This window comes from Haemaphysalis longicornis, unplaced genomic scaffold, assembly GCF_048455015.1.
Source record: "Haemaphysalis longicornis isolate Haplotype H1 unplaced genomic scaffold, Haemaphysalis longicornis Haplotype H1 scaffold_12, whole genome shotgun sequence".
Classification (NCBI taxonomy): Eukaryota; Metazoa; Arthropoda; class Arachnida; order Ixodida; family Ixodidae; genus Haemaphysalis; species Haemaphysalis longicornis.
Window position 1 is genome coordinate 100181812 of NW_027526225.1, and position 23204 is coordinate 100205015.

Consider the following 23204-nt stretch of genomic DNA (forward strand, 5'->3'; position numbering starts at 1 on the left):
AACGGCGTTCTTGCTTTTTCTTGTAACTGGTTCTAACGTCCGCACATTTCCTCTCTCAAAACACCAATAAATCGAAGACATGCTGGGCGTATGCAAGAGAGAAAAAAACAGAGCATACGTAGGAGAGAACGACATCTTTCACACCCGAGTGAGGCCTCATTTAAACCGAAATGTCCACTTCCTCACCAAGGTCTCTTTTCTACTGCCGTTGAAAGAAGTGTTAAAAGAGCCTGATTTGTGGCACCTTTGCGAGAATAGGTTTTACTGTGTGCAGAAAACATATCGCAGTCCTTACATCTGCTATTAAACACAAAAGGTATCCATGGCCTCCTTTGCGGAAGAAAGGTTTACGCTTTACGCACGAATCGCACGCGTCGGCGGATGCCTCTTTGTGTCGGGTGCGTCGGGAAGTAACTTCGAGCATTACGAGCCGAGCATCAAGTTTCTGTACTTGGCGTACGTTATTTTTATGGCAGTTATCGTGTGCACCTTCGAGAGTTGCATGATTGCACGGCGCGTGTCGTGGCTGGAACCCGGTAAGGACAACTTCTTCGAAAAACTCTTCATTTCCCTGCACCTTATCGATGCAGTGAAAGTTCTTACGAACTTTTTCTGTCTCAATGCTGGCACCTCCGAACTTGTAAATGTTCTTCGCGCGCTCAAGAAACTAGAGTTCTCAATCGGCTTTCAGTCTCAAGACAATATCCGTTCTAGGGCTTACCGCTACGGCAGAATAGTAGGGTTTGGCGTACCATTGACAATGTGTGGCTTGTGTCGTGTCTTCGTCATGGCTAAACTAACGGCCGACCTTCCGGCGGTAATGGCCTGGACTCTCCGTACGCTTTCAGGAATCTTCATTATGTACTACCTCGTCATCGGGTCGATGGTGCTTTTTCTCGAGAGGTATCTCTGCGTCGTGCTTTCGAACTACCTCAGCTACCAAGTAGGTGCTGCAAAGGATATCGTTCGTAGAGCCGTCAGAGACGGTGAAGCGCAACGCCTGGCGTTCGACGTCGACCGTATTCGTTTTAGCTACGTCGCCACGGCGAAGATCGTGTCGCAGGTAGACAGCTGGCTTCGCTACGCCCTGGTTGTGGTCTTCATGTGCTCCACGTTCGTCGTCTGCATGATCGTATATGCAATATTTGCCGGCAACCCTCCCTCGAGTATGGTGCTCGGTACGGCGTTTTACGCGATGTTCACGTACTTAGCCATTGTGGATGTGGCTTTGTCGGCGAGCGACATCAAAACTCAAGGCCGCAAACTCAAGTCAGTTCTGCAGTCCGCATCCACAACTGAGGTTCCGGCAAGGATCGCTCGACAGGTAAGGAGGTTGTTCTAGGCGATAGAAATCTCTGCGGGAATTCCCGCTGGGCGCATTTACTTCTCGGATAAAAATTTCAAGTAGAATTATAAGTGGTCCACCTCATTCAAAATATTTTCACTTGCCTTAAAGAAGCTCCTGAGAAGGTCTCACTTGTTTCAAGAGGTCTCTGAACAGGTTCCACTTGGTTAAAAGGGGGACGTAAACTGTTCCCACTCGCTTCAAGTGGTTCCTGAACGGGTACCACATTGTTCAAGGCGGAACTTGAACTGTTACCACTAGTTTCAAGTGGTTCCTGCTTTGAACCACTTGCTCAAAGGGGGAGGCGAACTGTTCCCACTTGTTTCAACAGGCTTCTCAACCGGTAGTTCTTGATTCAAAGCGGGACCTCAACTGTTCCCACTTGTTTCAAGTAGTCCCTGAACGTTTACCACTTGATTCGAAGTGTTACCGGAACGGACCAGACTTGTTCTGAAATAAGGATTAATAACCTACCGAGCTTGTGCAAAATGGTCCGCTTTGCTGCAATCGCTGCCTTAGAGCGAAAACTCTATCACTCCACGTATAAACCCAGAAAGCGCTTCGTTCCGTCAATTCCTCGTAGAGTCAATCCAAGTTCAACCAAATACAAGCCATACCCTCGTGTGGTTACGCAGGGAAAGCGCCTAACTTCTCAGTCGATGCAAGGGTACAGTGCGCGTGCCACCAGAAAATTATACAATATGGCGCAGGGTGCATTTAAGTTCACTTGGCATTCGCGCCTAGGCCTGCGTCTGCTCCGAGCAGCGTCTGTGTTTTGTCTTGCGGTACAATTGTGCGCGCGTTCACTTCGCGCTTTCGGCACGAAAACCAAGCTATCGTTCGACAATGTTTTATTCAAACCAAGAAAGACGCTTTTTAAACCGAGAAAGCGGCAGAAATACTGCAAAACTTTGAAATCTTGCGCCACGTGTTACGAACAGTCGTGAAGTCATATGGGCCAACACTAAAAATATGCTTAAAGTTTGTTACCTGCATAATACCACTCAAGATATCTAATCAAGCAGAAATAGAGGCCCCACTGCAATAACCCCGTGAATTTTCTTAAGGGCCGCTTAGGTCGGTGGTTGCCAATCGCACGAACAAAATGCTGTAGAAAAATCCGCGGAAAGTCGCCGAGCAGCCACAACTGCTGGAATTTTTAAGTGCGAAATCCGCGGAAAGTCGCCGAGCAGCCACAACTGCTGGCAGCCACACCTGCTGGAATTTTTAAGTGCGAAATCCGCGGAAAGTCACCGAGCAGCCACAACTGCTGGAATTTTTAAGTGCGAATGCACTTTATAAGCGACCCCGAACCTTCCGCCGTCAGCATAGCAACAGCTGCGGGTGCGCGCGCTTTTCGTCTTCCTTAGCAACGGGGGGAGATGGGCGCGCGCTGCCTGGCCGCTGACATGGCACATACCCACGTGGGAGATTGGCCAGGAATAAGTGCGAATGCACTTCTTAAGCGAGCCTGAATCGTCGCGCTCGCATAGCGCCTCCTCTCGCCCCTCGCCTACTCTCCTAAAGCCCCTTTACTACTCTCCAGCTCGCAACACCCTCTCTCGGCGCGCCAGCCAGGCCACTACACTATATATATATAAAAAAAAAAACAGCATCCGGCGCCAGGTTTCGATCTGCGGACTTTGCGGCCGCAGCGCGACGCTCTACCGACTAAGCCACGGACGCTTTTTTTTTTCTTTATTGCCTGCTTGGCGACAACACACAACGCACTGCACAGTACAAAAATTAGTAGCTCCAGCCACCAGTCGGCTGATGGGGGTGGTTTAAAACATCTTAAACTGCGCTAGAACATCCAGAATGGGTAACCACTCAGGTTTTTCCGGCATGACTCTAAACACTTCTCTTATATAAACAACGCTTTCAATGAAGTACTCCCGCACCGTGCGAGCATCCTCTTCAGCATTTTGAACTGCCACTCGAGTTTTCCACATACAATGCATACTAAGTGCCATGAACATATCATAGGGCACACCTCCATCATTGTTTACGGGCAAAAAGCGAATGCCATAAGGCGTTAATGGTAAGTCTTTTTTCAAGGTTCGTTGGAGGATGTCCCAGTGGAACACCGCGTCCCAACAGTCCAGAAAGATGTGCTCAATTGTTTCTAGCTTTTGGCATAATCAACAGTTAAGTGTCCATGGGTGCACATATAGTCCTTTTTCCTGCAGCCAGGGTTTTACCGGTAGCGTGCCGCTATGAAGTTTGAAGAAAAAAGATTTAACGGATGAACGTACTGGCATTCGTTTCACTCTTTTTAGAACATCTTTTCCTGAACCTACTGCATACAACTGACGATAAACCGGTACAGGTAGACACACATCAATCATATCTTTGTATAAACTCTTTCGTGGTACACTACTCAAATACTCCGGGGAAAACCTAACCCTCAAAATCTTAAAAGCATCCACGACTTCGCGCAAGAACCCACGCACACGTACACATCGGATTTCAGAAGTATAAACTACATAGTCTGGAATAGCATCACGTAGTCGGACTTGCACCACAGTACGTAGAAAGCAATCTCTCTGCTCTCTCAGAAACATAAACCGGGAAACTATTTGACGGATAAACAAATGTGCCAGTCCCAATCCACCACTTTTAACCGAGCGAAACAAATTAGTTCGACTCATGCGCTCCCAACTTGAGCCCCACAAAAACACCGCAAACACTCTGTGCAGCTTTTGTATGTTCCTTTTTGACATACAAATCGCCTGAAGGACGTACCATACCTTGGCAACGGCAAACACATTACATACTGATGCACGGGCAAACATTGACAGATCCCTTCCCCCCCATTGTGCTAATTTCTCTCTAACTCTATCAGTTTCTCTGTCCCAGTACTCGCTAGCGTCCTGATAGTTTTCAAGCGGGATACCCAGGTACCTGGTCGGAGTTGTCGTCCAAGGCATGTTCTCGAAAAACGCTGGCCTACTTTGCCAGTCACCGTGCCAAAATCAGCATTGGGCTCGGTCAGTACTTGGGAGGGAGACCACCTGGGAACACCGAGTGCCGATGGCATCCTCTTTTACTAAGCCACGGACGCGACGTTGATATCAGTGTTAGTAACGCGCCATATATCTTTAACGCATTCAAACTACGTCGTCAGCGGCGTGCGTTGGCGACTCAGCGGCGTTATAGCGGCTTGATAACTGCGTGGTGTACACGTGATACTACAAACCCGCTAGTTCTGCATTCTCTCACGTGACTGCGCCTCCTCTCCCTTCACTCTGGTCGGCGCTTCGCAGCTGCGGTGCGCTGCGGTGCGGTGCGGTGCGCTCCTCCTCTCGAACATACACGTTAATTCACCAAGATTTCCGCAGAGGGACAAACGAGGCGTGTTAAGCCGAACGTGATCACGAGGGGGTGTTAATGTAACTAACGGGCAAAATGCCACCAAACTTCAACAAACTCCCCCTCATAGCATCACCCCGTGCTTCGCACTTCCTCATACTCCCCTTCGGGGAAATGCGGGGGAATTTTTTCTTTGTCTCAATTATTTGCCGTACGCTTACTGGAAAATTGGTGTTACTGTTATCCCGAAAAAGCTGTAACAATTTTGCTGTTTTCATGGCTCCCTTAAAGCCGCTGATACGGATCTGGCTTTGCGGCTTTTCGCTTTTTGCCAATTTAGGGTATTTTTATTTATCGCTGGAAACTGACCGCCCATATTTTCTCCTCTCCAAATATTTACTCACATTTCAATCGTGGGCACGTTTCACTCATTACATATTTTGATTACATCGTTACATGCTTTTACTGCGTGTTCTCACAGTCTGCCCTCTTTCAGATGGAGTTGTTCAGCATGACCATAGACGAAGAGCAGCTGTGCTTTAGCGGCCACGGATTCTTCACTGTCGACCGGCCCATGCTGACGTCGGTAAATGCTAGTTCGTCGAACTCGTGCACGCACCGTTCTGTTGCGGGACTCTGAGCGGCCACCGGTATATGCTACACGTATCGCATCAGTCACGTCCTCGCGGTGGTGTGAATGCCTTGCTCAGCGGCGTCTGTTCACTATTGAAAAGTACATAAGAATGAGAAAATATCTTATGGCCTCCATATTTTAATATATCCCATACTGGCTCTAACAACTGTCTTCCTAGCAGTGCATTTCTGTTTAGAGGTGAAGCTGGGTTTAAGGTGATCGGCGTTAGCTTGGCCTTTGTTGATTGATTGTAGGGTTAAACGCGCCAACGCAACGCAGGCGATGAGGCGCGCCGTAGGGAAGGGCTCCGGATTAATTTTGACCACCTGGGGATCTTTAACGTGCGCCGAAATCTCGCGCACACGGGCGTTTTTGCTTTTCGCCTCCATCAGAAAAGCGGCCGCCGCGGCCGGGAATCGAACCTGCGACCTCGTGCTCAGCAGCGCAACGCCTTAGCCACTGAGCCACCGCGGCAGGTAGCTTGGCCTTTGTACACTGGCTTACTCACAACGTGTGTTGCAGTGAAGCACGGCCATTTACGGAGGGAATACTTTTTTAACAATAAAATGATTTATTCCTGGATTCACAAAGATTTCTCTGACGTCCTATCCGTCACGGAAATGACGCCAGTACAACAAAAGGAAGCGGCCTGTAAAGAGTGCACCCTTGCACACAGGGTCGTCTTGCGGCGAAGTAACCTATAGTACAGCAGAGTACGTTACACTTAGGGTTTTTTTTTTGTTTTCGGGTTTTATATTTTAACACGAAAGTTTTTATGCCGGCATACACCAAGATTTCACTGTCGTCACTTCCGCCAGTGCACCTTTGCCGAAGCGACCTGCCAAGCACACCCACAAGACAGCCGCTGACCGGCTAATCGTGCTGAACTGCAGATTTCGCTGCACATTTCACTTTTGTGTTTTGCCCATTACTATGACAGAGGAATCAACCACAGTTTTTTTTAGTTTTACCCTATTAAGGCGAGTGCTATATTTTTAGATCCCACGGATGAGGAGCCATAAAAAAAAAGCTTCTGTTGTTCAAAAGACAACAGTCTCCTGCATTCCCGGGTGGTATATGTATTCATTTCCGCACTAAAATTTATCGCTCAACATGGTTCTGAAACCCGCTGTCTTCTGGACTTTCTTCGCGAAGCGGGTGCCAACTTGTACCTTTTGTACTCTATGCCAAAGGGCATACTATCGTAATTAAAAAGAAAGCGCTGCCCTCAAAATGCGTTACAATTCCGTAAATATGTATTACTGATCCCAGGTGCGTGTGCCAGCGCATTGCCTTTACCAGATCCACCATTGGGGTTTCACGTAGGCTTTGCGAGCTTCGGTATTGGCGCCCTTTTTGATTGCGTATGACCATGACTGTAGGAATAATTTGACTGCTGTGCGATGAGCCATGAAGTTGTGATTTTTTGAACGGATGAAGAAAAAGCAAAGAGGTCGTGTGTAAATGAGATCTGATGGAGAGAGAGACAGAAAGACAGATAGAGAGACCGCAAGTGTTCTGTGTGTGTTTTTGTGCGTGCGTGTGTGTGTTAGTGTGGGTGCGTGAATGTGTGTTGTGTGCGTGAGTGCCTGTATGTTCTTAATAGCCACGGGTGAGTACCGCCGACGAAAATGTTTTCCTGCCATTAGTGGCATTTAGTTCATAATACGCACATAAGGTATCAAACGGTATGTGTCCGCTAATGTTGTTATGAAAACAAAGGGAACAAGTTGCGAGGTAACGCCTTTAACAATTCGTACAATTTTTACCTGGCATATCCCAAATGTTCTACAGCAATTTTCTGTGTGGCAGTATTACCTGCCCCTGGAAATAATGCCACTTACTGAGCCTAGGGGCTCAAAGGGAAAGTTTCCTTCTGCACGCGTGCGTCCAAACATTAATAACGTCTGGGATTTTTCGTTCTGTGCAGTTTTTGGCCGTCGTGATGACCTACTCACTTCTCCTCATCCAGACAAGCGGTGGATTAGAAACACCACACTGCGCTACTCACACTAGCACGTCACAGAGAAGAGTGTAGGTGCTTTTTGATACATTGTCTGTCATTGTGTGGTGAAGTTCTTGACCATTAAACGTGCTCCAACGCTCTCTCCATTGCTTTTTCCCCAGCACAACATACCTGTACCTTCTAGTACACTGCAACAAAGTGGTCGCCTGCGTTGGTGTTGCATTCATGACCGCTGCGCCGTTCGAATTATTCCTTTAGAGGTCTAATTAAACTGCTTCGTAAACTGTCTACCCAGATGTCCGCGAATCGGAACGCAGCCACAGACTTAAAAGGAATTGTCAGGGTCGGTGCGGAGATAAAACAGTTATTAAATAATTACGTCTACAAATACAAGCAAATGCGGCACTGCCTACGTCACACCCGAAGCCTCCGGAGATGACGACGCAGGGCGGGGATCATACGCACCCTACGATTGGCTCAGCTTGCAATATTCTGTGTGTGTGTATATATATATATATATATATATATATATATATATATATATATATATATATATATATATATATATATATATCGCAGTAGAAGAAACTTCTCGAGGATCCAGAAGAATTAGTTGAGAAAATGGTAGACACCTGATTAAAAACAACAACAGTGGTTTACCGACGTTTCGACTGGAGGACCAGTCTTCATATTGAGTAACATACAACGTAGAAGCACGCACGCTTATATAGGTGCAGAAGGTGTGCTACAGTGCACCCTTGTTAAGAACATTGGTGGGTTGGGGCGAGGGAACAGGGAAAGGGAGGCCACTATGCGTGTGCGTATAAACTGCTCCTCACAAACTCTCCACAGCAACAAAAATGAAGAAAAAATATGCGGTACCACAGACGACAAACTCTTCTAAAAAAAGCCCAGCAATATACAACTTCATCCAATGAAAAAAAAAAAGAAAGGGTAGACGTTCTCTGCACCATTCATTTATTCGTGGAATTCGTACGAAAAGTTTGTTTTTCAACAGTTTCCTACCCTTTCTTTTTTTTTTTAAATGTCTGTTCCACCTATAGTTCGCGGATTACACTACGTATGTAGATAAAACATGGCAATATACATTTTGTCTGCCTGATTATAACAAGAAGAATTACAGCGCAATTTCGTTTACGGAGCACATCATGGAAGCACTGTGTATATTTGCAACCTGCGCTTCACCTGAAAACATAGAGCCCGGAAAAGAACCACCATACTACACAGTCGGTGTACACTGAAATTACAACAGGTGCATCTATTTACCACGATACCAGTACACAGTTCGCCAGAAAAAAAAAAAAAAAACACCCGCCTAAAGTTTTCCCTGTTGATGGCTTACACTAAGTACCGACAAACTTCTAAGGCGCAGCAAAAGAGCCACCCTTGAGAGGACGTTATGTAAGCATTCGACAACATAGGTACCAACACGCTTCTTTTCCATCTTGGTCACTCCAACAACACGCAACACGTACGGTGACAAACGACATTTAGCATGACCTCTTACCTTAATATTGTACAAGGGTTTTTCTTGGATGTACCGTTTCACAGTACTATTAGCACCAGCAGCAGCAATAATTTGCGAGTGTTGTTTGAAGACTGGACGCTATTGTGAGGGGTTTTAACGAGATCAGGCACGTGCCACAGATAAAAAACAGTTTGTTCTTTGTGTCAATCATAGGCTTTTCAGTTGCCACATCTTATTGATTGTCGAGACTTGCATTTGATTTCCGGGTGCGAATGACGAGGCTCAAAAGATGGAATATATTTGCCGTACCCACTAGGAGCATCAATAAGTCAGCGAGAAGCACTGCAGGGAGTCATTAATACAACTGAATAAATCTGGGAAAACAGTTGGTACGGCCATTTTTGTGCGTCGTGTGAGGGCAGGATCCACGACGTCCTGTGCCATGAAGTGCTTACATCATGTCTGGTATGACGAATGCGGCTGGCTGGTTGCCTTTGTCTTGATGGTAATTCGTCCAGTGTAGGCCACCCATGCTGTAGACCTGCACAGGTGATAGGGAAAACAGTACACAAACTGTTTGCAATGACAAATGACCTGCTAACAGTCTGCAAATTTCACTGCAACTAGTACTCAAGTATTGCCTCCAGCGCATGCTACCTATTTACAACATAGGAAGTTCTATTCTATTCAGCAATCGTGCAGTCTCGGTATTAGCAAGCCTAAAAATATGCGTCTTTGTAATTGCGCAACACTGGTTAGGCACGTTCTTAATGTAATTGAGCTATTGTTTGGTATAATAAAAATGATAATGCTGCTCACAAACCTGAATCCCTTTGTCTTTTTTTGTAAAATCAGGATGAACAGCGAGAGTGAAATGAACGTAATACAAAGCCCAAACACACCTGTTGCCCCATGGGCCCGCGAAAGAAACGCATCCCAAGACCGGGCACCCGGTGAAGGTATATTTGGCCGCTGTGTGGGCACGATGGCAAGGAGCAGTGAGCGTCGTACTGATGACCCCCAGAGGCCATGGACTGAAAAACATGACAAGAACACACGCAGCTCATAGTGAATAGGTGAAGTATGCGCAGTACGTGTTTGATGAAACTAGCCAAAATATGACTAGAGGAAAAAGAGCAAACGCTTGAAAAAACCGCAAGTGTGGAACAGTTCTATGCAATGCCTGCGATACCGGACTTGATATACGATGTAGAACGAAGACCAAATTTGGAGGTTTCAATTCACTGCATACTCACCCCGCCTCGAACAAAGCTGTTACTAGCGTCACTAAATAAAGGCTTTTAGAGTATCGGCACTCTTTTCTCTCATTGTTATGTGCCGCCGGAATTTCCATTGATCGGTCGGCACCACGTGATGTTTGTTTACATATGGGCGCAGCCATTTTGTTTTTGGGCGCCTCTCCTCTCTCTCTCCTCGGCTGCGCGGGCGCTAGAGCTGCCGGTCGCACTCTGCCCGTCACAACCGGCGGCGGTTTCGTTCGGAGAGATGACAACACTGCAAGCCAGAAACAAAATGGCCTCCAGACGCCTCCGGGTGCGCGAAGTGGCGGTACTCTTAAGCGTAGCTTATTTAGTGACGCTAGCTGTTACCTGCCGACTAAAGAGGCGTTTTCATCGCACTTGACCCGCCATAGCGAGGCGACGCGCACGCGTCTTTGGCGACAGCGAGTGGGTTCGCTTGGTACGCAGGCAGCTTGGTATGCAGGCACGTGTAAAACTTTTCAATCAGCGTACGGATGCTGTTTATGCCTAGATAAGACAAATAATGCAGATACGGCTACTTCGTCGCGTTCGTTCGCGCGGACGGCTTCGCAGTGCATCACAGCCATAATAAATATTAGCAGTAACACTTGGCCAAGCTAGCAATGGCTAGCTAGTATAATACTACGCAGCGTCGGCTCACGTATATTATAACTTCAGTGGAGCCAACAGCGCACAACACCTGCTCGGAGTCCTGGACTGAGGACCCCGCCCACGATCCCGCTCGACTTCACTGTCAATAAAGTTCGCTCCTGCTCGTCCTCCTCGCCTACGGAGAGAGAAAAATTTATTTGAGGACTAGCTGGGCTAACGACGAGTGGTGACCATCGCTTGGAGGGTGCCGGTTACCTGAGCTACTCGTTCAGCAAGTCCTTGCTGGACTTGAGGTTCCGAGCTGCGTAACGCCTCCTCCCAGAGCTCCTCAGAAGAGATGAGAGGGAAGCAGTTGTGGGGGCATTGCCAAATGATATGAGAGGCTGTTTCGGGGGCTCCGCAATCACGGAATTGGTGAGAAGGAAATATTGAGGGATAAATTGTATGTAGTCCGGCGCGACAGGGTATTGGTTTGGAGAAGGCGTCAGTATCGCTCCTCTGCTATAGAAAGCGACCAGTGGGGTGGAGGGTAGCGCTGGCGAGAGAGGCGGTAGTGGCAGGTAATTTCCTGGAAAGTTAACAGGCTGTCACAGGCTGATTGGGTTCCATGGGAGGGTGTGCGAGACTTGACCCAGCTCGGACGGTTACCTCTCGGGCTGAAAGGTTAGCCGCTTCATTTCTTTCCAGCCCCGCATGGGCTGGAGTCCAAATCAGCTCCGCGTGGGAAGTGGGAGGATTTTGAAGAAACATTTTGAGAATCTGCAGGGAATTGTTACTCCGGGCAAAATTCCGAATGGCCGTTTTCGAATCAGAAATAACAATTGTTGGGGTAGGCCGGTGGGTGAGCGCAAGTGCAACGGCCGCCTTTTCCGCAATGGCAGGGGAGCGCGTTAGGATAGTTAGTGATCGGAAAGGGGATGCATTAGGGTCGAAGAGTACGGTGACTGCATAAGCATTGGGGTGGCGATAACTAGCGGCGTCCACATATTCGGCGGTGGTCGGGCCCAAAGGTATTTACGGGCGAGCACGCGTGCACGATGTTCCCGACGTTTAACATTGTGCTCCGGGTGCATATTACGGGGAATCGGCCGAACGAGTAGGAGATTGTGCAAGTCGGGAGGAATGCGTACTCTCTCGTCAGTAAAGGCCGGTGCCCGAAGCCTGAGCGAATCTAAGATGGATCTGCCAGCACGGGTGGTAGAAAGGCGGGAAAGTTGAATCACAGAGTGGGCTTCCATGAGCTCTTCAGCTGGGTTATACATGCCTAGGCGTTCCAGTTTGGCAGTGGAAGTGCTTTGAGGGATTAGAAGCGCTGTTTCGTAGATTTTGAGGATCAGGCAATTTACTTTATACAGTTCTGTTTTAGTCTGATTTAGGGTATGGGAGAAAGTATGCGATGCGACGTATCACGAAGGCATGAATTAGTCTCAGACGCTCAAATTCGGTCATTCCCTCCTTACGGGCTGTTATGCGACGGATGAGGTTCATAGTTTGATTGACATAAGAGGTGAGCTGGGAGATGTATCGAGTGTTGGCTCTGTGGCGCTGTATGATAAAGCCCAGTACTTTAAGCAGAGAGACACTTGGCACGGAATTATTCTGTATTTTTACCGCAATGTCCGGAGTGTAGCATGACCGGTGGGGACCAGGAAGGGCCATGAGCTTCGACTTAGTAGAGGAGCACTCAAGACCAGCGGCTGCCGCTTCCGCGACTACGACGTCTGTGCCTGCCTGAAGTGCCTCATCAATTTGTGCATCACTACCTCCGGCTAACCATAGAGTAATGTCACCGGCATACAAACTATGTTTAAGGTGTGGGATTTGAGCTAAGCGTTTAGGGAGATTACGAAGTGCCAGGTAAAAAAGAAGGGGAGAGAGGACCACTCCTTGAGGGGTGCCAACTGAGGGAATGTGAATAGTGTCGGATACTAGGTCACCGACGTGTATTAGAGCAGTACGATCACTGAGAAACTCTTTATTGCAAGTGTAAACTCGCTGCCCGGGGTGAGTCTTTGCCAGATTTTGGAGGATAGGTTTGTGTGAGACTTTATCGAAGGTTTTGGTGAGGTCTAAGGCTGGAATAGCAGCCGTATCTACCTTAGATGGAGGGATGATGATGTCATGGCGGAGTTGGAGGAGGACATCCTGGGTCGAGAGACCCTGCCTGAAGGCTAGCATTGTGTGTAAAAGTGCATTGGCCTGGGTGGGATGTTGAACTAGGCGGATATGAATTACGTGTTCAAGAACTTTCCCTCCACTGAAAGTTAGAGATATGGGCCTGAGATATTCCAGCTTCAATGGTTTTCAAGGTTTCGGTATCAAGGTTATTTTAGCGTGTTTCCGCGAAGAGGGCAGAATGCCTGTAGTCCAAAAGTGATTGTGAAATTGTGTAAGGATGGAGATGGCGTTGTCGTCCAAGTTTCGGAGGAGTTTATTGGTGATACCATCTTGCCCATGCGCCGAGTCAGGCCAGATCTTCATTTGTGATGCTCTAACTTCCGTTTCTGAGATTTCCCGGTCCAAATCCGGATTACTACTGCCTGCGTATGCCGGGAGCTCTATGGTGTTCCCTTGGGATATGTAAAGTGTACGAAGCCGTTCGAGGAGTTGCGTATCATCACCGGGGAATCGTTGAATGATTTTCATTAGTCGATTATTAGTAGTTGTGCGCGAGTGACTGGGATCCAGCGTGTGTTTAAGGAGGACCCAAGTACGCCTCATACTGAGGTTTCCTTTCACCTCTTCACACACTTGGCTCCACTGTGCTCGTGCGAGCTTAGAAGTATAAGATTCTATCGCTGAAGCTAGGGTGTTTAACCCTACTTTAAGGCGTTTATTTTGTTTCTGCTTGCGCGATCTACGCTGTATGCTGCGATAAGCCTCCCAAAGATGATGCAGGCGGGAGTCTACTGTTTCAGCAGGTATTCCAGGGTCCACGGGACAGTCGTGAGCGCGTTTGCAATCGATAATTTCATTGACCCTTGACTGATACGTGTCAGAAGTAACTTCGGTTGACCTCAACATGTGCACCGCACAGGTTTTCCTAAAGGCATCCAAGTCTGTAAGAAATCGTTGGCGGGCACTGCGGGCAATTTTATAATGGAGTCGCAGATCGAGCTGGACTATGCAATGGTCGCTTCCTAGGGTATGTGGTGTGCAGAGCCATTAAACGTCGGTGATTCCACGAGAGAAGGAACGATCCTGGGAAGTATCTTTTTTCACGCTGTTGCCTACTCTCACTCACCGCCGTCATTTGCGGCGCGTGAATGCTACGTGCGACGACGGGCGCGTACCGCTGACATCCCTCAGAGCTTGAGCAAACGGCACAACCTGCCTAAAATATTATTACGTCCGGCTAAACAATGGTCTGCCACGCGTTTCCGGGGCGTTTCCTAAGCTCGAATCCTAACGACGCAGAAGTAGCTATGTCTGATTTAACTGAGGCTACGCAGTGCTCGCAGCGTTTGAAGTACAAGAAAACGTAAATATGATACGCCACACACGCACTTAAAAAAAGTCTCACCTTTCGTTCAGGATGCGAAACCGATGTCGCAAAGAAAGCACAAGACGTTTCTTTCTCCAGAACACAAGCAAGCACGAGGCTGCAGAAAAGCACGCGTAAACGCTGCCGAAAAAGCCAAATGGCAGCTTGCGCTTGGGGCTTGGCCAGACTTGCCTTTATATTGTGCATAAAGAAGTCACAAAATTGTACATCCAGAACTATTCAACTTGTTACATAAATAAAAGTGTGTAGTCTAGTAACTAACAAAATGTTAAATGTACAATATTGTGTGTTAACCTAATTTTAAACATACATTTTTACCACTCGGGCCAACTGCCGGAAGGATCAAAAGTTAGGCGTTCAAGTAACCATATTCGGCCGCGAATTGTCCGAGTGTCCTCTCATATATTTTTTTTCTCTATGCACAAACTTCGAGAGCGCGCCAGCCTCTCACCAGAGCGCTCTGCATATATTGAGTGCGACGCGCTCCCGTGTTTACTGTCATAAACCTTTTGACTGTACGCGACTTCGACGTCTGCGTCCATTACGATACGGCAATTTCAATGCCACCGCCTAAACATAAAGAGAACAAGTGGAGGGTTATTTCGAGGGCGGTAAATATGCCCTGAGAAGTGTGTCTTAATCCCGATACACTTTTTTAAATTTCACGTATGCATTTTTTTTTCCTGCGTACGCCACTGCCAGTTGGATTCGGGAAACCTGGTCGTACGGCGGAATGACAATGTTCCTTGGCAAAGCGCCAAGATGAATGGGTGTTGAGTATACAGAGCCACCTGTGAGCCGCCATTTGTAACCACACTGCAGTGCATAAGCCTTGAGCACGCTGACGAATCTAGCGCGCATAAACTCTTTCTGCGGAATAGGCTTTCAGGCGCTCACAACAGGTATGGGTGCGCATTTTCTTAAAATAGAAACACCTCTTGCAGCAATCGTGTGTGCGCTGAAAGGTACGTTACCTGGAAGCCTGAAGACGGCGATGCTTTGGGCATCCTCGGTTAACGACAGGATGTCACGGGGCCGCAATAGATATTTCCAGTTCCATTGCCGATGGTTGCCGAATTCACAACTGCACACGCGCCGATTACCACATTCCACTGCAGATACACTTTGTCTCGCGTATGCGGCCTTGCACCCCAGCCGCTTGAGTCCAGCAGGAGGTTCGTTCGTTGAGCAACCCGTCCGTATCGAGGTCATACTCCGCCGGCCGATTTCAAGACGACCTCTCATGCTGCTCGAGGCTTTCAGAAATCTACAGGCGCGTACAAAACTAAACGGAGCATACAGCAGCACGATATTCACGCCCAACACGGTACGGGCGACCAAGTGAAAAAGACTCGGTTTGCGCATGCGTTACTGTGCTGATGCGAAGAAGGGCGGAGTTAATCTCAGCGCCTGCGTTATCGCTATCAGCTTGTTTCGGCTAACGTGTGATACTCTCCAGAGCATCACGGGGGGCTACTCGGTAGTTATGATAGCGGGACGATTTCCGGACGAACGAGGGAACGGGACGGAAGAATCGTGCAGGACAAAACGCTTCAATGCTACGCTCGTCTAGCAGGGGATACGGAGTGCCCTTGCAGTCGCCAGTATAGGCACGTTGTGCTTCTGTTTGCCTCGCAAGCAGCAGCGCCGTTTTCTATATCCTGGTGGTTCGGGGGGCCATTTTGTTGTAGGAAAGATGCCACTTATACCACGGGCTCGGTTCGTGGCATTCATATTGCAATGAATCTTACGCTACAGCAACACGGATCACCGAAGAACGACGGCGTATCACCCCCAAACGAACGGATTAACGGAACGTCTGAACAAAACGACCGCGGATATGCTGTCTGTGTACCTCGACGTTGAACATAAGACTTGGGACTAGGTTTTCCCGTATGTCACGTTTGCGTACAACACAGCGATCCAGGAAACTACGCAGATGACACCGTTCGAGCTTGTCTATGAAAGACGGCGGACTACGATGCTTGACGCCATGCTTCCGCACGTAGAAGACGGCGACCTCAACGCCGGCGTCCAAGAATGCCTTCAACGTGCGGAGGATGCCCGCCAGCTTGCTCGAGTTTGTATCATTGTAGATCAAAGAAGATTATTCTAGGCTGTTTTTCTTGAAGACAACTGCATCGTCTTTGACTTCGTGATCATACCACGTAAGTGTCTGCGCCCTCTCCTAGACAGCAACAGCCGGGATTATCACCACTCCCGCACGGGCGCCCACACAAAGAAGGCATCTAAGGTAACGTCATGATAACAAGGCCGAGAAGAACGAACAGTTGAAGTGGCGCTGACGAAAATACGTTAGGTTTTGTTATTGTAGCCTTGTAGCCGACCAGTCAGATTGCAGATAATAGAAATGTCAGGGAGGAACCAATGCATTCATCACGGCCGTCTTTCCTTACACTTTGTCTCAGTGTCAACCCCATAGATCGTTGGGGCGGCATGCTGCAGGCAGTGGGAGATAACGGGTCGAGGAATCGCCACTCCTTTACCTATGCCCTAGCGTGAGCTACAGACAAATTTAGTATAAAAAGTGCTGCGCTCACAGAGGCCTCTGTACGGTGCAACGTACCTATTTTAAAAGTACTCGTGTTGAACATGCGAGGGGCAGAAATTCCCAACCCCTAAAAAATTGCAGGAAGCTCACTCTAACGCGTAAGATTTGAAGGTAGCGAAGCTGTACGCGACCTTCACGACCATCACGACGGTTTAAGTTCACGATTGCAGCCAATTTGCTCCTTCTATTCTTATGGAAGTGATAACCATTGGCGATCACCTGGGAGGGCCTTACGCTATGACGCGTCTTTCTCGTTCCGAGCAAGTGTGGCCACGATTGCGGCGAACGCTCGAGTTTCTTGTTTTTTTTGCCAATATTGGCAAATCTTATTAAAGGAGCCTTGAAGAGAAAATGCAACTTCGTTTAATTCGAAAGAACTACGATTCGGTATCTCACTCAGCTCCATTCCAGCCGCAAAAGTTGTTTTTTAACGAAAAAAATGCGAGAAGTATTCAGAAACTTTTAAATTTCGCGCCACAGTGACATCTTATGAGCAGAGTGACGTCATATGAGCCAGCACTAAAAACATAATTTTCAGTGCGTTAACCGCACGTTCGCATTCAAGTGATGCGGTCAAATGGAACTAGAGGCCCCATTACAGATGTCCAGTCATGTGACGTCGCGACAGGTCAATTAGGCGGCCGCCAATCGCACAAACAATGTTCTGTGACGTCATAGAAAAGTTGCGGGAAATTGGCTAGGGAGTCGCCACTGCTTCACACGGTTTCTTTAATATCTCCGTTATTTTTTTCGAAAATTGCGATGATATTGGTATCATTGTTATCGGGACTAAGCAGTCTTTCTAATAAACGCAACTTCTATGTTGTCTTCATGGCTCCTTTAAAGGAGCCATGAAGAGAAAACACAAGTTTGGTTCATTCAAACGATTGCCTCGTTAGAATCATACTGACACCACTTTTAACGTAAACTTCGATCAAATAAGCTACATAATTAGAAAAAAAAGGGAATGGCCATGCGACCCACCAGCTCATTTCCCGCAACAGAACCTATGATGTCTTTCGAGCCAGCTCGGCGATTGGCGGAGGCCGGCAGAAGCAGACGCAAATTAGGTAGAGCGTAGAAGCTAGCCCGAACGAGCGATTTGCGCTTAAATTTAGGGCACATTCTTTACAAAGCAATTAAAATGGTGGGACAAACAGTGGAAGTTACGAAAGCACATGTAAACATAGAAGTACTGATGCGTACTGCTGTTGGTACTGCACGCACTGTGCTTGGTTTAGCTGCACAGTACTGCGGCGCTTCGGGGTTGTCTCAGCCGACACTGGACGATTTACGCCAGCAACGGTGTCTTACGGGATCATGTTTGTCGAGTGAGCACTGTTTCAGGGAACGATTATTTTCTCCCAGAACAAAAACAAGCCAGGTTTAAATACGATCAAAAACAAACCAAAGGCTTGCACGTTCAGATAACGTAAAGAAACATGGGAACGCCACCGTAAGGTACCTGGAGTCCAGCACCGCCGTACAGGGTGGAGACACCCTTTGAACGATCCCGTGCCGCCGCAGCTGGGTCAACGTGCTGAACACGTTGTTGTTTTCGTTTCCCACGAGACCTAGCAATGCGAAACAGGTAAGATGATTCAAACTTCGCCAGTAAACCGCGTTGCGGCGATAATTTTAGCACGGTTTTGACAAAATGACTTGCTTCGGCGGCGGCAAGCGAGCGACCCAAAATGGCGGCGCCAGCGTATGCGCGTCTTTACCCTGTACGGCGGACGCGTGAACCAAGGCACTCCAGGCTGAAGAGCGGTCGGTTCCTGTGATGTCATTGCAGACCCCGAAAACAAACGATATAGCGGGAAAATGAAAATTTTAACTTAAATTGAATAATTTCTCAGTGAATAAAGCATCGTTTGTATGCGGACAAGCGCTGGGGCCACTATAAAACACGAAATCTTTCGAATAAAACAAACTTGCATATTATCTTCATGGATCCTTTAAGGGGGTATGCTTGGCTTGAAAACCATGCGCAGGGGTCGCTGGGTGGCGCCGCGAGCGCGCACACGCGAACGCTCGGTTTTAAGTGCGAATGCACTTTATAAGCGACCCCGAACCTTCCGCTGTCCGCATAGCAACAGCTGCGGGTGCGCGCGCTTTTCGTCTTCCTTAGCAACGGGGGGAGATGGGCGCGCGCTGCCTGGCCGCTGACATAGCACATACCCACGTGGGAGATTGGCCAGGAATAAGTGCGAATGCACTTCTTAAGCGAGCCTGAATCGTCGCGCTCGCATAGCGCCTCCTCTCCCCCCTCGCCTACTCTCCTAAAGCCCCTTTACTACTCTCCAGCTCGCAACACCCTCTCTCGGCGCGCCAGCCAGGCCACTACACTATATAAAAAAAAAACAGCATCCGGCGCCAGGTTTCCATCTGCGGACTTTGCGGCCGCAGCGCGACGCTCTACCGACTAAGCCACGGACGCGACGTTGATATCAGTGTTAGTAACGCGCCTTATATCTTTAACGCATTCAAACTACGTCGTCAGCGGCGTGCGTTGGCGACTCAGCGGCGTTATGGCGGCTTGATAACTGCGTGGTGTACACGTGATACTACAAACCCTCTAGTTCTGCATTCTCTCACGTGACTGCGCCTCCTCTCCCTTCACTCCGGTCGGCGCTTCGCAGCTGCGGTGCGCTGCGGTGCGGTGCGCTCCTCCTCTCGAACATACACGTTAATTCACCAAGATTTCCGCAGAGGGACAAACGAGGCGTGTTAAGCCGAACGTGATCACGAGGGGGTGTTAATGTAACTAACGGGCAAAATGCCACCAAACTTCAACAAACTCCCCCTCATAGCATCACCCCGTGCTTCGCACTTCCTCATACTCCCCTTCGGGGAAATGCGGGGGAATTTTTTTTGTTGTTTTTTTTAAACTGCCGGGTGGTGGCCGCAATACTGGCCAATCTCCCTTAGTGGGTCTGCTTGGCTTGACAGACGTGCGCAGGGGACGCTGGGCGGTCGCCGCGGCTCCCGCACTCACGTGCCCGCGCTCGGCCAGTTCTTGGTATTTTTAACTGCGGAGGCAAAAAATTACGATTTGCTAAACAGCTTCGCTGTTAAAAAATTAAAACTCACATTTAGGATTTAACGCACGTTCAACGCGAGAAACGTAGTACCGGGCAACCCAGCATGTCACAGTGAAAGCACCGTGGCGCAACCTTCATTGTGCCTACATATTATTACATAGCACCTAAAAAGCTGTAGCACGTGAGCATATTTTCATGCTTCCAACGTCTCTCCTCATTCGCTTTTAACGTAGAAGCTTATCGCATGCCGCAGTTGTCGCTATAATAATAACCACACTCCTTATTTCCGTCTGCACAAGTGATGGGTGTAGGTAGGGGCAAAAGCGAAGCCGCCTGACGGAGCTCATTCTCCTACGCACTCCGTAGTGAAAGAAATAAACAAGAAAACCAAACACACAGACACACACGCGCGCGTGTGTGTTTGCGCGTGTGCGTGTGTGTGCGTGCGCGTGCGCGTGTGTGCCTGTGTGTGTGTGTGCGTGTGCGTGCGTGCATTGGCGTGCGCGTGCGTGTGTGTTCTTGTTTCTTTCTTTCACTACGCAGTGCGAGGAGTATGTCAAAATTTGCCCACCAAATCCCCCCACACACATATTCACGTAAACATGCACACACACGCACAAAGAGACACAGACAGACATACAGACAGACAGACAGACAGACAGACGCGCGCGCACACACAAACTAATCAAGGCAGAAGAATGCTTTTGCCGGTACTAGTTTGCAAACAGTGATCAACACATCACGGCCTCCGCGATCGGCTGCCGGCGGCGCGCCGTTGCTCCGGCCGTCCCATTCGGCCGGAGAGAGCGTAATTTCGAAGGGGCCGTTTCGGCACTTTCCGTCGCACCGCGGCGCGCGGAGCCGATGGTTGAAAGCAACAGCCGTCCGTGCTGCGCCGGTCCGCGAAATGGCTTTTGACAGCTTTTGCGCTCCGTATGGCAAAAATAAATGGCCATAGCTGCTTTTAGGAATGGCAAGTAATATTACAGCACCTGGTGATGCCTTCACGTCAGCTACGGTGCCGACGGATTGCCGGAGCCGACGGATTGCGGAGCCGACGGATTGCCAGCTGTCAAATACGCTATACGCCTGCAAAATGGCCAGTGAATGCACTGTGGCCTCATAGATCGGTTCTCAGGTCCACAGTTCTCAGCGGGAGCTGTGCAACGTGGGCGACCACGGGAGCGGGGGGGGTGGGGGGGGTTGGAGGGCCCGCACAAGAAGATGCAAACGAACAAAACATGACGCAAGACCTACAAAGACGCAAGTTCTCGCTGCCGCTAGAACGATTCCTAATCGACGCCTCCTCAATCGTACGACACGTAGGTTATACGCCAGACGTATCCCTCTGATGACATTGTGGAAATAGTAGGTGACACAACTGCGACGGACCTACATTGAGGATCGCACATCTTAAAATAAAATGCATTCGCATTCCTGCAAGTAAGCAAAGTGTCTCTGTGAACTTTTTTAAGGGGAAGTATTACAGGCTAGGTTCTGATCAGTAGCTGCGAACGTCGACAGGGTGCGTAGAAAAAGTCGCGTTGACAGCATGTATCTTGCGGGAAAGCCAACTTTCTGGCGTTTGCTCTGTATATGTCGATCTCATCTCGGTCCTAAAAAATTATACAGAAATTGGTCGCCAGGGTGGTTGCATCATTACGCTGTGCTTCATTTAATTGTCATAATTGGTTTACAGTGACGTTATAAATGTTACTAAAGTCCCGTCTGCTCTACATGACCCTGTGGAGAGTGTATGGATACAAAAAACGGCTGTAACATTTGTTTTATCAAAACTATCGCGAATGAAATATGACAATTATTAGCGGCAACGACTCGAACATTACGCCAGGTTTTATCTGCTTTTCACCATTAAGTAGTTCACAGCTGAATTTGGAATTCACGTCTGCTGTCAATACATTTACGTAAGGGAAACGAACAGCTTCATATGGTTGTCCAGTTTCATTAAACAAATTAACTAAGGAGTATACCGTATACGTTCAATCACAAATTACAAACAATGTTTGTTTCATGCACTTCTAAGATTGCACCCTGCTGGTCCGGCCGCTGATCAGCTTTCACACAGGAGAACGGCAGTAAACTGTTTTTTTTTTAATATACGCAGTAGTTTTTTTCACCAATGTAGGATCTCAAAACGTGTGCCTGACACAAGCAGAAAATATTTCAGTGCGGTAAAAATTTTATATATATGCTTATAATTTCAAATCACGTTGCAGTGCCCTGGATGTTAGTTTCTTGCGCGATGGGGCCGGGTAGCTTACCGTTGCAACAACATGGCACGCCAGCTGCAAACTTTATCTCATCACCCCAAATAACTATTTATAATAACTCTATAAATAACCTCCGAGAAACTGCGTACCACTCCGTATGCTCGCTCCACGCTTGAAACATGGTCAACCTTTCGTTAATCGCTTGCACACCTTTACTTAAGTTAAATCAGTTTCTCTCAGCTGCTGAGACAAGTCGACTTCATAAAATCATTGTCAAGTCTCTTATTTCATCAAAACAAAACGCCCGCAAGGGAGGCAAGAGGAATTACGACAGCGAAGACACCCAGCCGCGCAATCTCCGCCAAGCCATTTAGAGGAGCCGGTGCGAGCGGCCGAACCATCGGCTAACACCGCCACCTCGCGGCACGTTGCGAAGTGAGCCGCATTACATTTTTTTGCTGGGGGACGCGCCGTATGGGACGGCCGGAGCAACGGCGCGCCGCCGGCAGCCGATCGCGGAGGCCGTGAACACATCATGTGCTTCGTGGGTCTTTGTGGCCATGATTTAGGTGCCCTAAAATTTTCTCTACCCAGGAGCAGTGGGAGGCCCTACTGGCCGGCCCCGACCTTGACGACCAACCCTGGCCGGTGGAAAGGGCGAGGCGGACGGCACGACCCATGGCATCCCGGACTGGGGAACGGAAGACAAGCCTTCTGCTCCCATAATTAAGTTTGATTACTAGTACAGCCGCTAATTTTGGCAAGAAACCAATGATAGGGTCCGACGAAATCAAGGCGCCAGAAAAAGAAGTAGAATAAAAAAGCGAAGATTTGGGAATAATGAGAGAGCTCTGCTTTCGCCAAGGAACACACGCAAGAATCGTAGCTTTCTTTTACCCGCCGGGAGCAGGGCAACACAAGAAGCTCCTCATTGTTAATAAAGGGACAAATCCAACCACTCAAACGGTATGTTAACAAACAAAATTCAGCAGTTACGGGTAATTTTATTTCAATGTGTGGTTTAAAGGTAACGTAACAAAGGTGCCCTGCCGAAGTGCCTTTACACGTGCCCCACTGACACACCGTTAGGTGTCACGTTCTTGAAAGTGCTAGGAATAAAACTGCCAGCGCACAATGCGAATTATTCTCTTGCTTTCTCGCACGGAGCTGCAAGCGCCTACTGCTCTACATCGCACTTTTGTTTTCTGCACTTTTTGTTTAAAAGAACCCTC

The 23204-nt window shown here is 48.4% G+C and overlaps 2 protein-coding genes across 4 annotated transcripts in view; one reads left to right on the forward strand and one right to left on the reverse strand.

Annotated features, from left to right (window-relative positions):
* The window catches only part of LOC144162092 (uncharacterized), a 35874-nt gene extending 20182 nt beyond the window's left edge, over positions 1-15692 (reverse strand). For all 3 annotated transcript variants that reach the window (XM_077692595.1, XM_077692594.1, XM_077692593.1), the window contains exon 1: positions 15100-15692. In XM_077692595.1, the coding sequence (XP_077548721.1) occupies positions 15100-15132 (33 nt within the window). In that variant the 5' untranslated portion in view covers positions 15133-15692. The remainder of the gene's footprint in view (positions 1-15099) is intronic.
* Positions 818-7329, forward strand: LOC144162193 (uncharacterized). The gene is made up of 3 exons (XM_077692664.1): positions 818-1324; positions 5154-5243; positions 7222-7329. Exons 1-3 carry the CDS (start codon positions 821-823, stop codon positions 7327-7329), a joined length of 702 nt encoding a protein of 233 aa, XP_077548790.1. The 5' UTR covers positions 818-820.
* Positions 15693-23204: the final 7512 nt, after the last annotated feature.

Bases quoted from the DNA above. Each gene is read 5' to 3' on its own strand.
- LOC144162193 (XM_077692664.1), top strand. From the start codon at position 821: ATGGCCTGGACTCTCCGTACGCTTTCAGGAATCTTCATTATGTACTAC. The intron at 1,325-5,153 runs GTAAGGAGGTTG...GCCCTCTTTCAG, and splicing joins CGGCAAGGATCGCTCGACAG to ATGGAGTTGTTCAGCATGAC. The intron at 5,244-7,221 runs GTAAATGCTAGT...CGTTCTGTGCAG, and splicing joins ACCGGCCCATGCTGACGTCG to TTTTTGGCCGTCGTGATGAC.